Source organism: Epinephelus lanceolatus, chromosome 13 (genome assembly GCF_041903045.1).
Source record: "Epinephelus lanceolatus isolate andai-2023 chromosome 13, ASM4190304v1, whole genome shotgun sequence".
Taxonomy (NCBI): Eukaryota; Metazoa; Chordata; class Actinopteri; order Perciformes; family Serranidae; genus Epinephelus; species Epinephelus lanceolatus.
In genome coordinates, this window is record NC_135746.1 from 1,415,062 (window position 1) to 1,432,477 (window position 17,416).

Below are 17,416 nucleotides of genomic sequence, written 5' to 3' on the forward strand. Positions count from 1 at the left end.
AGAGAGAAACTTTTACTTAAAAAGGCCGTTAATATTCTGCTGTGGTTTCTGTCTCAGGAACATGGTCGGGGTGAGCGTCCAGGACCCGTTCTCTGAAGGCAGCGATCCAGCCTTCCACAGCAAGCGAGGCCCCGGCCCCGGCGGCGCCCCCTACCAGCAGGGCGTAGGTCCTACAGACCCCTCGATGAGGATGCAGTACGATGCCAAAAAAGACCCGTACGGAGGACCGAGGAAAGGTGAGGAGCAGAGAGACACTGTAGAGAACTGCAGAACGTGACATCTGTGAGTCAGTACAATTATCTTATAGAAAACAAACCTTAGATTAATTAAAACACATGAAGCGTTCCACAGTGTTCATGTTAGATAGTTATTATCATCAGGTGCTGCTGCAGCGTTCTGGTCCTGACCAGTTCAAAGTGTGTGTGCTGTATTCAGACGCAGTCACTGTGCTCTGCTGCCCCCTGCTGGACAAACCCTCAGCTGAGTCTTAACACGGGGCTGCTAATAGCTCATGTTGCACACACGTTACATCACCACTGAGCAGTTTATAAAACCTCACTCAGTTTTTACATTTTCCTCCTCACAGACCATCAAAATAATTTACTTAAATAACACAGTGATAAAATAAATAACAAAAATAAATATTTATTGATGATTCAGTTTCCTTTTTTATTTTTCCTAAATGACGTGATGTGTCTTCACCTGTTCCTCTGCAGGTCCGGGGCCCGGCGAGGCCTTTGGTCCCGGTCAGATGCCCAGCGGTGCCATGCAGGACATGTACCCCCGTGGGCCGCCCTCTGGGCCCCTGACAGGGATGGGCCCCAGGCCCCAGTACCCCTACGGCCCTGGCTACGAGCGGAGGTAAGATCCTGGTTAGAGTGTCCGAGGGCTTGCTGTGTTTGATCAGTTCTGTCGGTGTCTAAACATCATTCCTACGTCTGCGTGCTTCTGTAAATCATCGTAACATTTCTATTGATGTGTTCCTGGAACTCTGGTTCAGGTTTAGTTACTGAACAGAAACCGATGGAACATGCGATCCAGCTGTTTAAGGTGACGCGTACAGCACCATGTGTCTGCACAGTTCCTCCAGAATAGGTCCAGACGCCAACACACAGTTTAAACATGATATTTTATCAGTTGAGGGATTTTTGAGCTGCAATTGTGAAAAAAACAGAAAACTTTCAAATATTTTTTGTGCTAAAAATAAACATCTATAAAAAATGTAAAAAGTGTTTTCCTGTTCGTTGCCATAACGATCAATAATTCACGTTCATGCTGATGAATTGTAAAAACAGCTTCTTTGTGTCTGAATTGAAACAAATATTTGCAACTGATTCAAAGACTCAACTTCCTGTCGTCTCTTCTGTCTCGCAGGCCGGATCACGTGATGGGACCAGATGCAGCCATGGCGCCACCTGGAGGTCAGAACAGCATGGGTCCATCTGGAAACGAGTCGAGCATGTACCCCGCCAACAGATACCCCCACCAGAGGTGAGAGGACACCTCGTCTTTTATCAGAGTGTATTTTACGTTTTGTCTTGACGCTGTGTGTCAATGATTTGTCCTCGCTGACTTCAGACACGGACACGACGGTTACGGGCAGCAGTATCCTCACGGCATGGCCTACACTTCCCATCAGCCCCTGTACCCTCAGCAGCAGGTGAGCTCTCTGATACAGAATAAACTTCACAGGGTTTCTCACACATTCTTTTATTTGTGGCGCCCACCACGACAACAGCGTCCTCCGCTATTGTTGGAGCTGAGCAGTGACGTCATGAAGGAACCTGATGAACCTGTGTGAGCTCGTCTTTTCCCTCCGCTCTGTCTTGCAGGGTTACAAGCGTGCGATGGAGGGGATTTACCCCCCGGCGAAGCGTCATGAAGGCGAGGCGTTCACGGTGCAGCAGTTTGGCTCCCAGCAGCCCGACATGTTCGGCCCCTACAGTGGAGGAGGCGGTGGGAGCTACATGGGCGCCGAGCGGCGGCCAGTGCAGGGCCAGTACCCGTACCCGTACGCCCGGGACCGGCAGGGCCCCCCACAGCACGGCATGATGGGCTCAGGACCACCAGCGGTGTCCGGGGGCCCCGGGGAGGGGCCGCAGCCCAACATGTGGCACCCCAGGACAGACATGGGCTACACGTACAGCCGGCAGGGCCAGGGGCCCCCCTACCCCGGCATGGGCCGAGGAGACGACCAGGAGGGCCGGGCCCCCCAGGACAGCCAGTGGCCCCCCAGTCATCCAGGACAACGCCAGCCCCCATTCCCCCCACACTCCTCCTCCTCCCCCTCCATGCCCCCCCTGCCCTCCAGACAGCCCCCCTCTTCCTTCCAGGCCACGCCCACCGTCCCTAACCACGTGACCCGCTCTCACAGCCCCTCCTCCTTCCCCCGGCCCCTGGGGGGCTCCCTGTCCCCCAACAGCGCTCCCTACCTGCCCTCCATGAAGAAGCCGGGGCCCCCACCCACACAGGGCCTCCCCATCATCCACAGAGAGGTCAGCTTCCCCCCCAGCTCTGTGGAGGCCACACCCCCTAAACTGAAGCCACGACGCCGGCTCACCTCCAAGGACACAGGTGAGACAACACACACACACACACACACACACACACACACTGAGACTCCATCCACACACACAAGTGTCATCTCGTCCACACTTAAATGACTGAAAACACACATCACATGACCGTTCGCACTCGCAGGGCATCGCAGTAAACAGGAAGTAGATTGTTGACTCTACAGTTTGTTGTTCAGTCGCAGGAAACACTGAGAGAAGTCAGACCAGAGATTTCTCTGCTCGGACAGACGAGGAGGTGAAACTGTTCATGAAAGGAGGCACCAGTTCTTCCATTATCACCCAGAACTATCGCTCCACGTTGTGCTGATGGCGTCGCTCGACACAGAAGTAGTGCGTGTAGCATGGCGGCAGTAGAAACATTTTAAAATGCAGAATTTAACCACACAGCAGCTGCCAGGTCAGCATCGCCTGGAACTTGTCCTCCATGTTGAATTAACCGTCAGTCATCACAGCTGTTTGTTTCCTTCTGGGAAAGGGTCACATGATCGGGCCTGACCAATCAGGGAAGGACACATGTTGGTCGATGAGACCTCATCAGGAAGTGAACGTGCGTGCATCATCGTTTTCAAAGTCCGTTTCCTCCCGTTCAGACTAAAGAGCAGCCGTAACACAGGGTCAGCAGCGTTTAAAGGTCTCAGTGTCAGAGGTTCCAAAATGTTCGAGGGCGTGGACGTCAGGCGTGGATGATGCAGCCAAGACAAATTCCACACCTCTGACATCACACTGACATCAACACTTCCTGCGGTCACATAACAAACCAACATCACGTCTCTTTGTGACTCGGACATTTTCTGATCGATTTTGTCCAATCAGGAACCCCAGAGGCGTGGCGGGTGATGATGTCACTGAAGTCGGGCCTGTTGGCAGAGAGCACCTGGGCTCTGGACACCATCAATATCCTGCTGTATGACGACAGCACGGTGGGCTCCTTCAGCCTCACACAGGTCAGACACACACACACACACACACACACACACACGTTGATGTTTATTATTTATTTACGTGTAACATTTTAATAAAGTGTAGAAGAAGAATGATCACCTCACAGTTTAATGCAAATGTAAAGCTGCAGTTAATACATTATAATGACTCAGCTGTCCTCCTCCTGTCCTCCACCTGTCTCCTGTTCTCCTCCTCCTCTCCTCCTCCTCCTGTCCCTCTCCTGTCCTCCTGTCCTCCACCTGTCTCCTGTTCTCCTCCTCTCCTCCTCCCCCTCCTGTCCCCCTCCTGTCCTTCTGTCCTCCACCTGTCTCCTGTCCTCCTCCTCCTCTCTCTCTCCTGTCCTCCTGCAGCTGCCTGGTTTCCTGGAGCTCATCGTGGAGTTTTACCGCCGCTGCCTCATCCAGATCTTCGGGATCCTGGAGGAGTACGAGGTGGGAACTGAGGGCCAGAGGACCCTGCTGGGACCCCTGCCCGACACCCCTGAGGAGCAGCAGGAGGTGCTGAAGGAGCCAGCAGCTGACGGCCCGTCAGCCGAGGAGCCGAGGACACCGAGGAGGCTGATCGAGGAGATGGAGGAGAGGATGGAGGTGCTGCTCACAGCTGCTCCTGACACAGAGGAGGAGGTGAAAGACAGCGAACCTGTCGTCAAAGAGGAGGCGGAGGTGGTGAAGGAGGAGCACCAGGAGCAGGCAGAGCCCCGCCCCCTGCAGGCCAGCAAGTACGACAAGCTGCCAATCAAGGTGGAGGAGGAGGGCAAGGAGTGGGAGGAGGTGGAGGAGCGCTGGGCCGAGCTCCGCCGACCCAACGGCTTCATCAGCGGCCTTCTGCACTGGAAGGCCGGAGGAGGAGACTCCACCGCTCACATTCAGACAGGAGAGAGGGACGGGAGGAGGGGAGGAGACGAGGGGAGGAGACAGGAGACAGGGGGAGGAGGTGACAGGCAGGAGGAGGTGGAGGAGAGGAGCCCACCAGCCGGTGAGGAGACGCCACCTGAAAGCCAAGAAGGTAAAGACTTCGAGGAGGAGGAGGAGGAGGAGGAGAACTCTGTGACACATGATTTATTTTTATTGATTACTGATTTGATCAGCCTCCATTTTGTTTCTAATCATCTGCTGATCAGTAGAAACTGTGTTGTAGTTCAGGTGTTTGACCAGCAGGGGACTCTGTCTCTGCTCCACTCTTCATTTAAACTCACCTTCAGCTCTTCTTCTTCTGTCTGTGACGTCTCTGTGTCTCCTCTCCAGGCGTCCTGTCGGAGGTCAGAGGTCAGAGGTCGCCGGCGGCCCAGAGTCCCCTCAGTCAGCTGGAGGACGAGCCTCGCTGCTGGGACGAGGCTCCTCTGTCCACCGCCGAGTCGTGGCAGGACTCTTTGGCTAAACGCTGTGTCTGCATCTCCAACATCGTGCGCGGCCTCTCCTTCGTCCCCGGCAACGACGCCGGCATGTCGCGGCACCCGGGCCTGTTGCTGATCCTGGGCCGGCTGGTGCTGCTGCACCACCACCACCCTCGCAGGAAACGGACGCCGCCCAGCTACCAGCGGGAGGAGGAGCAAGGGCTGGCCTGCAGCCGGGACGAGTGGTGGTGGGACTGCCTGGCGGCACTCAGGGAGAACACGCTGGTGACGCTGGCCAACATGTCGGGCCAGCTGGACCTGTCGCAGTACCCCGAGAGCATCTGCCTGCCCATCCTGGATGGGCTGCTGCACTGGATGGTGTGCCCGTCCGCCGAGGCCCAGGACCCGTTCTCCGCAGCGGGCGGCGGCTCCTCGCTCACGCCTCAGAGACTGGTGCTGGAGTGTCTGTGCAAGCTGAGCATCCAGGACTGCAACGTGGACCTGCTGCTCGCCACGCCGCCCTTCAGCCGCCAGCAGAAGCTCTACGCCACGCTGATGCGCCTGGTGGGCGAGAGGAAGAGCCAGGTGTGTCGGGAGATGGCGGTGGCCGTGCTGTCCCACCTGGCGCAGGGCGACCCGACGGCGGCGCGCTCCATCGCCCTGCAGAAGGGCAGCGTGGGAACTCTTATCGGCTTCCTGGAGGACAGTGTGGCGGTGGCTCAGTACCAGCAGAGCTCGCACAGCATGCTGCACGCCGCCGCGCCGCCGGAGCCGCCCAGCGTCAATATGATGTGCCGTGCCGCCAAAGCACTGCTGGCCATGGCGAAGGTGGAGGAGAACCGGTCGGAGTTTGTTCTGTACGAGAGCCGGCTGCTGGACATCTCGCTGTCGGCCGCCCTCAACACCTCGGTGGCGGCCATCATGTGTGAAGTACTGTTTAAAATCGGCCGCTCGTGACACGAACACCGGCACGGAGCGCGCTCAGTGTGACGGACTGGCTCCTATTATATTTTTATTTAAAGAACAGAACAGAAATGTTTTTACATACAAATGAATATATATAGAATATTTACGGCTCCTCGCTCCATCTGCAAAATGTTTATTTGGGATTTTTAAGTAATTTTAATACAAAAATATTTAATACTTGTATTTTTAATTTTTTATTCTTTTGTCAGTTTGTTGTTTTGTTTTAACCAAAGTGTGGCGGCGGACAACGCTCGGGTTCTGTGGACGTTTGTTTCTGTTTCCTGGGGACGGGGCTAGTTAGATGTTTGGGGGCGGGGTCAGATTTATTTAAATAGTGACACATGTTGTAGATAAGCGTCTGTCGTCATGACGCAGGAAACAATGATGTTCAGTCGCGTCTTTGTTTTGGTGCAATAGGTTTGTTTTTGGGCGTTTCTTACTTTAATGTGAATTATTTGACCATCTGCAGTTCGACCATCAGTATTTTGCCGACAACAGTATCAAACGTCACTTTCTGTTTTATAAGAACTTTTAATGTCCTCCAACAAATCTCCCATCATCCCTCTGTAAATAGACGATGTACATTTGAGCTCCAGCAGGTGGCGCCATCATTTATAATCAGCTGAAGGTTCAGTTCGTCCCAGCAGGCCAAGACTTCTCTCAGTCCAGGACGTGTTTGGGGGGGGGGGGGGGTCTGATCTGGGAGGGTGTGTTTGATTTGAGAGACTGTATGTACAGGAGGTGGAGGGGCGGGCGGGACTGTACTCATCATGTTGCTAACTGACACAGAAACCGTTATAACAAATGTAAAGAGATAAAAAAAAAGAGAGCAGAGCGTCTCCTGTTTGACAGACGTTGTTTCTTCAGATCTTTATATGTTCCACAACCACAATAAACGTACATGAACTCTGGTTGAGCACTGAACGCAGCTCTGGGCTGGTTTTGTGAACAGGTCTGCCAACGTGCAGCCTGTGAGGCGTTCAGGGTCTCAATGTTTAATGTGTGTTTGTGTTCTGTCCCTCAGCTGCTGTTTGTCTCCACAGAGCTCACCTGTCTCACCTGTCTGTGATCGACAACACTCCTCCTGGTAAACTAACCTGCCTCCTCTGCTTTCATTTCCTACATTTCCCAGAATGCATTTTAACAACACAGCACAGAAAAACAGTTTTCTTTTCCAGCTGATTTTCAGTCTTTAAAATTTGAGACGTTCTTGAACGCATCACTCAGGACAGCGATAATGAACCAAATTTGGACGTTGAACAATAAAAACACGTTTATATTCAGAGGATGATTAAATATCAGAGTTAAAGTTCCTCCATGTAGCGTTCACTGACCCACCTGGACATCAGCCGAAACAGTGACGTGACGTGACACTAACCGTGTCTCACCGTCGTCATGTTGACAGAATGCTCGAACATAAATCACTGTCATATTTAGAACAACTTTAAGATCTGTAATGTTCTTAGACCCACGCGGAGGAGCTAAGTTACAGCTAGCTGGCTAACATTAGCTCAGGTGATAGTTAGCTTGTTAGCCACCGCTTCAGTGCTCGGCCAGTAGAAAGCACTTTGTTTCATTACATCATTTATTGTTTGTCATAGCACATGAATTAGTGTCAGGGATCACGTCAGCTGGTGAAGTAATTTGGGAGCCAACTGACGTGTCCACTCAGGTTGTATTTTGCTTGTGACAACATAAGCAAGCAAGCTAAGTTAGCTAAGCTAGCTGTAACTGAGCTAAGCTGCATTGATCTGGTGTTTGTTGCTTCATAATGTCAGCTGATAAAATAATTTGCAAACAGCTAATTTACAGATCAGCTCTGGAGTCTGGATGAATTAAATGATGTTAATTACTCAAAACAGTATTTAGCTACATTAGCTCTGACCACATTAAGATGCAAGTGAACGTTAGCTAACATTAGCCAACTGAAACAACATCACAACATATTTAACATGTCAGTGCTTCCTCCAACGGCAGGACTTTTTTCAGCAGCAGGAGGAACTGAAACGATGTGCAACACTGAATTTGACAGATTTATTGTTTCAGACCACAAATGAGACAAAAATGATCTCAGCTACGTGTTTAAATGTAACAGCAGCAACAGAAAGTCTGCTTTACATAGAAGGATCCACAGGCTGCACATCCTGTGGGGACACATTTTGTGCCCACAAGATTTTTAAAAAAAAAAACTTTGTGGGCTCCGTGCGGTCCTGACGAAGGCAAACTAACACTACTGTGCGACTTCCACTGTTTCTCAAATCACACTCTGAACTGCAAATGAACGGTGGAGTGTCATCGCTAACATTTGACTGCTGTCTCTGCACGCACATAAAACAAACTTACTCTACAACGTCAATGCTGACTGAAATGTTCTGCCATAGCTAGGAGAAAGTTAACAAGCTAGTAAATTCTAATTTTAGTTAGCAAGCTAACGGTAGTCTCCGCTACCTCACAAAGATGGCGACTATTGAGGATGAGACGTGTCCGTCATTCCACACTCAAATTTTGGATCGTTTTGAGTGCGTCAGTGATGCACTGCATTTCTCCGTAGTGTTCAGTGTGAACACACTCAAAATGTGTTTAGCTCAGAAGAACGAGACCTGAGACACTGTACGTCTCTGAAAACTAAACTTTGCTGAAAACCTTTAACTTTGTAAAAGTCAAAACTAAAATAAAATAAAAACTAACTGAACTTTTAAACTGTACTAACCTTAGTAACTGAGTACATGTGCTTTGTTTCTTTCTGCTACCGCACGTCTTACTGTGACACTGAGCACTTAGCAACAGTTAGCATGTTAGCTGTGACAGCACAGCTAACATGCTAACTGTTTTGTTAACATGTAAATTGTGAAGTATTTCAAGTCTTTCCAGCCGTGGCTGCTGAAACAAGAATCACTGCTGTAAAATATAAAAAAACTGAACCGCTGAGTTTTTACATTTTATTTTAACTCCACCGTCCAGGACGTCCTGCCGACAGAGTCAAGTGATGTGAAAACAGGAAGAGCTTCACGAATTCACCTTCAGTCGAACATCAACAGGCTGAAAAATCGTGACCTCTGACCTTTATGAAACTGGACCGATGTCTCGAATCCGATCAGACAGGATCAGACTTATTCTCAGTTCTGCTGCTCTTAAATTAATGTCTCATTTATTTTCTTCACACAAAGTTCATAAATAAAACAAACCAAGACACAAAATCAAACGCACGTCTTTACAAATATACACGACCATCTTCACCCAGGAGGGCTGCTGGGAACCAGACTGGGAACCAGACTGGGAACAAACTGGTCCGGAGGATTCTCCAGTCTCTGCTCAGTCTCTTTAGGAACATGTCAGCGATTGTTTCAGTCTCTGTGTCCTCTCGCTGATTCGTCCTCCAGCTGCAGGACTTTGACATGAAGACAGAGTCCCAGTCCAGAGGTTCAGGTCCAGCTGCAGGTCACTTTGACTTGAAGACCGAGTCCCAGTCCAGAGGTTCAGGTCCAGCTGCAGGTCACTTTGACTTGAAGACCGAGTCCCAGTCCAGAGGTTCAGGTCCAGCTGCAGCCTCGGGGGTCTTTGGGATGGATGGGAAGAAGGACTGCATCTTCTGTCTGAACTCTGACAACTGAAGGAAGACGAAGGTCAGAAACAGAAACCTGACGATGGTTCTCGTGAAACAGTGACAAACTGATCATAACAAATTATTTAATTCTTCTGTTTAAAATCTAAATGTATTGTTTTGTTCTTCATCCGTCAACACGGTGGACAAAAACACAATCTGTTGTTAACACTAAAATAATAACGTGATGTTTGACTTTTAATAACAAACAGTTTATTCAGTGTTTGATGATTCAAGAACAGACTTCAGGTTTTAGCTGCAAAACAATAACAATGAAAACATATAAATTATATTATCGTTTATATTTTTGTTGCTGAGCTGCGAGTGACGGGTTTTTGTGATTTGGGTGAACTAGTCCTTTAGAGCCTTTATGTCCATCTCAGGTCGTTTAGTGCGACACTGTCAGAGCTGTAGTTTTCTCTCCGAACATTTTAGGTTCAATAACAAAATCTGACGACTTGAAATATTTCAACTTTATGACTTTTTCCTGAAAATTATTTCAGTGAAGTTTCTCCTTGAAATTTTGACTTTTCTACTTTTTTTTTTCTTGAAACATTTCAATTATGTTTCAGCAAAGCCGCTAAATGTTCTGACGTTCACAGAATATTTAAAGCGTATTCTCAAAATGTACCTTTTTTTAAAAAAAAAAAATTGGTTTGGCCATTTTTCTGTCTACTAAGTACTTCAAATTTATTCGATAAGTATTTCATTTAAGCAACAAATTATTTTCTAATTTTTCTACCAATATTTTTGAAAATCTACATTTTTCTCAAAATACTACTTTATTCTCAATTTTACTTTTTTCCCCCCAAAACTTTAGTTTTTACAGTTGTTTTTTGCAAAGTGTCTGTTTCACTCTAGAATTTTTTTTATGTCATCTCCCAGTTATGTTTTCTTGAAACATTTCAACATTATTTAGATACTCACCCAATATTTCAAAATATTTTTGAAAATTTACATTTAAAAAAATATCACCTTCGTCTCAGAATTAAACCTTTTTTTTTTAATTATTAAATTATATTCCAGCAATTTAACAGCTGTAAAATGTGAATATATGGCGCCCGTTCACCTGTAGAGTAACGTGTGTTGTTTATATGTAACGTGTAGCTGCAGGTACGTACGCTGTGAACGCCGAGGACTTTCCACACCGTGAAACTGAGCAGGCCGACTCCACACCAGGCGTACAGAGAGCCCCACCCCAGAGCTCTGAGGGCCAGAGACGCTCCGCTCTCGGGGGCCGCCGCCGTCCCTGCAACTCCCTGAGGAGGAACCACAGCGTCAGACACCAGAGTCAGAAACATAGAAGATAGAAGTAAATACCTCACAAAACTTTATTGTCCAAACTGTGAACTGTTGACCTGAAACACCCGTCCCCGTCCCCGTCCCCATCCCCGTCCCCGTCCCCCGCCACGTCGCTCCGAGTTTGATCTGAGTCCACATTTTTTTAAACTGGTCTCGTCCTCTGAAGGACGCCAACAAAGACGAGTCTATGACAGAAATAGACTCCGGGAACAAGCGCTCGATTGTTTCTCCACGCTAACTTTATCTTTGTGCGTCATGTTTAATCGGATCCTGTGAGCGGCCAATCAGCACGCAGTTCCAGTTAACAGGACCAGTTTAAAGGCGGCGTTGTGACAGACTGAGATTACATGGAAAGTTTCAGGTCGACCTTTGGTGGAATGTGTGGAGACGCTGTCGTGACGTCTGAGGAGAGACACCAGACATCATGGTCTTAATTCTGCTCGTTTGTTTCCACCCTGATGACATCACCAGAAACGAATCAGATTTGAAACCAGATAAAAACAAGACAAACTGAATCACACGCCGTCCGCTGCGTCAACAATGGCGTCTCTGTCATGTGAACAAGCGGCTCCTTGTTTCGTGTTCACGTCACATAGAGCAGAAATATCTGGAACTTTTAGGTGTTTTCAGAGTCTGACCCGTCTGAGTCACGACTCTGAGGACGAGTGCGGTTTTTACCACAGGACCAACTTCCTGTTGCTTTTTACTGTTTTCTGACATTTTAGAGACAGGCGAGAAAATAACTGATGAGTTTATAATGAGCTCACTGTAGCCCAGAGTTCTTGAACTGTGTCCGTTGATGCCAAATATCTGACGCTGCAGACTTTGGGATCGAACACTGACCCAGCTCAGTCTGTGATTTGGTCGAGGACGCCAACGAGTCACGTCTCTGCACACAGTAACATTCCCGTCACACAGGTGGGCGGAGCTTACCTTACTGAACCAGCCTGGGCTTTTCTTCTTGGCCAGCGCCAACGTGGATCCAAATCCTGCGATCATCCCCACTGACGCCACCGTGGTCAGAAACGCTGCACCTGCACACAGGAAGTGACACTTCACTGCTACAGTCCTACACGGCAGAGGGAAACTGTTTAATGTCTCTAACAAAGACGACAAAATAAATTACGATTCAGGAGAACGAACTTAACGTCTTCATCATTTTCCAGCAGTTCCAAAGTTGTAAAATGTCACAACTCTTCTCAAAGTATTTTAACTGTATTCTTAAAATGTTACCGTTTATCAGCAGCTGCTTTTTAACTTTATTTTACAACATTTTCATTTAATTTCCCATTTTTGAATCATTTCAACTGCACAAATTTTCTGGGAATATTTTTTAAATTTTATGTTTTTCCACAAATGTTTATTTATTTGTCAAACATTTTCAATCTTGTTCTTTAAAATTCATGAATTTAAATATTTTTTCAACAACAAAACTAACTTTTGCAACTTGGCTTTTTTCCTCTAAATATTTCAACTTAATTCACAAACTTTTTCAAATTTCAGCAGCTGTATGAGTTTAAACTGAGGCTGCTTGTTGGACTATAAGAGGCTGAACTGAACACTAGAACTCTGTATTTAAGCAAAACCTCAAAATTAATATTTTTGGCTTATCCTCTAGTTTGGTGTCACGACTTCCTGCGTGTCTGAGCACAAGGAATAATCAAAGGGAACCAAAGCAGACCTCCTTCAGGAAGAAAGGAAGGAAGGAAGGAAGGAGAGGAACAACTGAAGGAGGAGAGATGGAGTTTGGAAAGTAGGAGAGAAGTGAAGGAAGGAAAACAGGATGAAGGTAAGGAAGGAAGAGAGACGTGTGTGAAGAAAGGAAAGGGGAAGGAAACTAAGGAAGAAAGATTACGGAGGAAGGTAGAGGTAATGATGAGAAAGGCAAGAAAAAGGAGAGAAAAAAGGGAGAGAAGAAGAGGAGGAAAACATGAAGAAAAACTGGATTGCAGATAGAGGGAAGGACAAAGGGATGCAGTAAGGAGACAAGGAGAGGAGTGAATGAAAAAGGAAGCACAAGAAAGGGAGTGGAGGAGGGAGGAGAGAAAGATGGAGAAGGGAAAGGACGATCAGAAAAATAGGAGAGGAAGGAAGGAAGGTCACAAAAAAGAAAGTTGAGCCACAAAGGAGGAAGCCTGGAGGAAAGGAAAGGAAAGGAAAGGAAAGGAAAGGGAGAAGTAGAAGAGAAAGAAGGAGGAGAAAAAACAGGAGAGAAGGAAGAAGGGATGGAAGGACAGAAAAAAGGGCATTGAGTAATGAAGGAGAAGAAGAAGGAGGCAAGACTGATAAAATGAACGAGAAGGAGGAGATAGAAGGAATCAAAGGAGGCCTGGAGATGGAGGGAAGGATGAAGGGATATGGTAAGGAGACAAGGAGAAGAGTGAATGAGAAGAAAATAAGCAAAAGAGAGTGAAGGAAGAAGGAGAGAAAGATTGAGGGAGCAGAGGTGGAATGAAAGGAAAAGGAGGAGGAGAAAACAGGTAGGGAAGATGGCAGAGGGAGGCCTGAGGAATTAAAAGAGGAGAGAAGGAAGGAAAGAAGGACAGAAACAAATGACACTAAAAGAGAAGAAGAAGGAGAGAAGGAGGCGAAACACAGCGAGATGTTCCATGTCAGAACTCCAAAGGCCAAACTCCATTGTAATATCTGACAGTTAATTACGCGTTGCAAAGACAGCTAGCTCACAAAATAGAAAACGTTTACATATAAACTGTGGTCACCAGTGCTGCTGATGGAGGATTACCTTCAGCCGAATTAAACAGAAGAACTCAAACGTTCAAGAACAATATTTAATTGTAGTTTATGTTTTACGCAGAATCCTAAATAACCTCAAGAACCTTTAACTGTGTAAAATTTGAATGAAGTTTGGCGTCACGGTCTTTTAGCATCAGTGGAAAAAGGACGGTAACTCTGCTGGAGTGAACAACAAATTCATCTTTGGTCACATTTCGTATTATCAGGATGTTCAGGTCACTGAGTGACTGAGGAAACCTAAAGTCGTCTGATTTTTCAGTGGAGTTTGGTTTGAGAGCGTCGACATTGCTGTGACCTCAGACAGAGAAACAACAAACTGGAGTTAACAAGCTAACATGCTAACAGCTGTCTGACCTTTTAGCACCTGTAGTTTGACCTCTTCGTCACTTTCTGCTCCTTTAGACACGCGCACACTCATGTTTTCATCTTCAGCCACATTCACACTCATGTTTTCACCCGCTGCTGTCATGTTGCTTCAGTCCGTCTGCGGAAAGTGACCGGGTAGAAACAAGCTAGCTCGGAACTCAGGAGCGCTGCTGCTGTTGTTTTAAAATCAAAAACTAATTTATATCAGAATAAAACTGTGATTTACAGATTGAGATTTAACTCGTGTTTGTTTTGTTTTGTAGAAGATCCTTCTTTACTCTCAGATTCAAGCATCAGTGTCAGTTTATTGTTCCGCTGACGGAGGGAAGGATCACAGAGACGGACCTCTCAATCAAAGATCTTCTATTACTGTAGAATTCAGGCTCTCTGAGGGAAACAATGAAGAGGTCTCACTCCGTGACTACAGAGAGACACAACATGACTACAGAGATACACAACATGACTACAGAGATACAACATGACTACAGAGATACAACATGACTACAGAGACACACAACATGACTACAGAGATACAACATGACAACAGAGACACAACATGACTACAGAGAGACACAACATGACTACAGAGATACACAACATGACTACAGAGATACAACATGACTACAGAGACACACAACATGACTACAGAGATACAACATGACTATAGAGACACACAACATGACTACAGAGATACAACATGACTACAGAGACACACAACATGACTACAGAGATACAACATGACTACAGAGATACAACATGACTACAGAGACACAACATGTCTACAGAGACACAACATGACTACAGAGACACACAACATGACTACAGAGAGACAACATGACTACAGAGAGACACAACATGACTACAGAGACACACAACATGACTACAGAGAGACAACATGACTACAGAGACACAACATGACTACAGAGACACACAACATGACTACAGAGAGACAACATGACTACAGAGAGACAACATGACTACAGAGACACAACATGACTACAGAGACACACAACATGACTACAGAGACACAACATGACTACAGAGAGACACAACATGACTACAGAGACACAACATGACTACAGAGAGACACAACATGACTACAGAGACACACAACATGACTACAGAGAGACAACATGACTACAGAGACACAACATGACTACAGAGACACACAACATGACTACAGAGAGACAACATGACTACAGAGACACAACATGACTACAGAGACACACAACATGACTACAGAGAGACAACATGACTACAGAGACACAACATGACTACAGAGACACACAACATGACTACAGAGAGACAACATGACTACAGAGAGACAACATGACTACAGAGACACACAACATGTCTACAGAGACACAACATGACTACAGAGACACAACATGACATGTCTACAGAGACACAACATGACTACAGAGACACAACATGACTACAGAGACACAACATGACTACAGAGACACACAATATGACTACAGAGACACAACATGACTACAGAGAGACACAACATGACTACAGAGACACAACATGACTACAGAGAGACACAACATGTCTACAGAGACACAACATGACTACAGACAGACACAACATGACTACAGAGACACAACATGACTACAGAGACACACAACATGACTACAGAGACACAACATGACTACAGAGAGACACAACATGACTACAGAGACACAACATGACTACAGAGAGACACAACATGACTACAGAGACACACAACATGACTACAGAGACACAACATGACTACAGAGAGACACAACATGACTACAGAGACACACAACATGACTACAGAGACACAACATGACTACAGAGAGACACAACATGACTACAGAGACACAACATGACTACAGAGAGACACAACATGTCTACAGAGACACAACATGACTACAGAGAGACACAACATGACTACAGAGACACAACATGACTACAGACAGACACAACATGACTACAGAGACACACAACATGACTACAGAGACACACAACATGACTACAGAGAGACACAACATGACTACAGAGACACAACATGACTACAGAGAGACACAACATGACTACAGAGAGACACAACATGACTACAGAGACACAACATGTCTACAGAGACACAACATGACTACAGAGAGACACAACATGACTACAGAGACACAACATGTCTACAGAGACACAACATGACTACAGAGACACAACATGTCTACAGAGACACAACATGACTACAGAGAGACACAACATGACTACAGAGACACAACATGACTACAGAGAGACAACATGACTACAGAGACACACAACATGACTACAGAGACACAACATGACTACAGAGACACACAACATGACTACAGACACACAACATGACTACAGAGACACACAACATGACTACAGAGACACAACATGACTACAGAGACACACAACATGACTACAGAGACACAACATGACTACAGAGACACACAACATGACTACAGAGACACAACATGACTACAGAGATACACAACATGACTACAGAGATACAACATGACTACAGAGACACACAACATGACTACAGAGATACAACATGACTATAGAGACACACAACATGACTACAGAGATACAACATGACTACAGAGACACACAACATGACTACAGAGATACAACATGACTACAGAGATACAACATGACTACAGAGACACAACATGTCTACAGAGACACAACATGACTACAGAGACACACAACATGACTACAGAGACACACAACATGACTACAGAGACACAACATGACTACAGAGACACACAACATGACTACAGAGAGACAACATGACTACAGAGACACAACATGACTACAGAGACACAACATGACTACAGAGATACACAACATGACTACAGAGAGACAACATGACTACAGAGACACAACATGACTACAGAGAGACAACATGACTACAGAGACACAACATGACTACAGAGACACACAACATGACTACAGAGAGACAACATGACTACAGAGACACAACATGACTACAGAGATACACAACATGACTACAGAGAGACAACATGACTACAGAGACACACAACATGTCTACAGAGACACAACATGACTACAGAGACACAACATGACATGTCTACAGAGACACAACATGACTACAGAGACACAACATGACTACAGAGACACAACATGACATGTCTACAGAGACACAACATGACTACAGAGACACAACATGACATGTCTACAGAGACACAACATGACTACAGAGACACAACATGACTACAGAGACACAACATGACATGTCTACAGAGACACAACATGACTACAGAGACACAACATGACTACAGAGACACACAACATGACTACAGAGAGACACAACATGACTACAGAGACACACAACATGACTACAGAGACACAACATGACTACAGAGAGACACAACATGACTACAGAGACACACAACATGACTACAGAGACACACAACATGACTACAGAGACACAACATGACTACAGAGACACACAACATGACTACAGAGAGACACAACATGACTACAGAGACACACAACATGACTACAGAGACACAACATGACTACAGAGAGACACAACATGACTACAGAGACACA

General features: G+C 46.4%; 2 protein-coding genes across 7 annotated transcripts in view; one reads left to right on the forward strand and one right to left on the reverse strand.

Annotated features, from left to right (window-relative positions):
* The window catches only part of arid1b (AT-rich interactive domain 1B), a 46,578-nt gene extending 39,837 nt beyond the window's left edge, over positions 1–6,741 (forward strand). For all 5 annotated transcript variants that reach the window (XM_033648386.2, XM_078173636.1, XM_033648384.2 and 2 more), the window contains 8 exons: positions 58–236; positions 717–861; positions 1,375–1,491; positions 1,579–1,660; positions 1,833–2,574; positions 3,390–3,520; positions 3,869–4,523; positions 4,763–6,741. In XM_033648386.2, coding sequence (XP_033504277.2) covers positions 58–236; positions 717–861; positions 1,375–1,491; positions 1,579–1,660; positions 1,833–2,574; positions 3,390–3,520; positions 3,869–4,523; positions 4,763–5,808 — 3,097 coding nt within the window. In that variant the 3' untranslated portion in view covers positions 5,809–6,741. The remainder of the gene's footprint in view (positions 1–57; positions 237–716; positions 862–1,374; positions 1,492–1,578; positions 1,661–1,832; positions 2,575–3,389; positions 3,521–3,868; positions 4,524–4,762) is intronic.
* A 1,096-nt stretch (positions 6,742–7,837) lies between these two features.
* tmem242 (transmembrane protein 242) lies at positions 7,838–13,963 on the reverse strand. Of its 2 annotated transcripts, XM_078173648.1 has the most exons (5): positions 13,829–13,963; positions 11,654–11,754; positions 10,540–10,677; positions 9,299–9,424; positions 7,838–9,192 (listed from the first exon to the last, which is right to left on the reverse strand). In XM_078173648.1, exons 1-4 carry the CDS (start codon positions 13,941–13,943, stop codon positions 9,311–9,313), a joined length of 468 nt encoding a protein of 155 aa, XP_078029774.1. In that variant the 5' UTR covers positions 13,944–13,963; the 3' UTR covers positions 7,838–9,192; positions 9,299–9,310. The 2 variants fall into 2 exon arrangements, with proteins under 2 accessions (XP_078029774.1, XP_078029773.1); XM_078173647.1 differs by having other exon boundaries at positions 7,838–9,424.
* Positions 13,964–17,416: the final 3,453 nt, after the last annotated feature.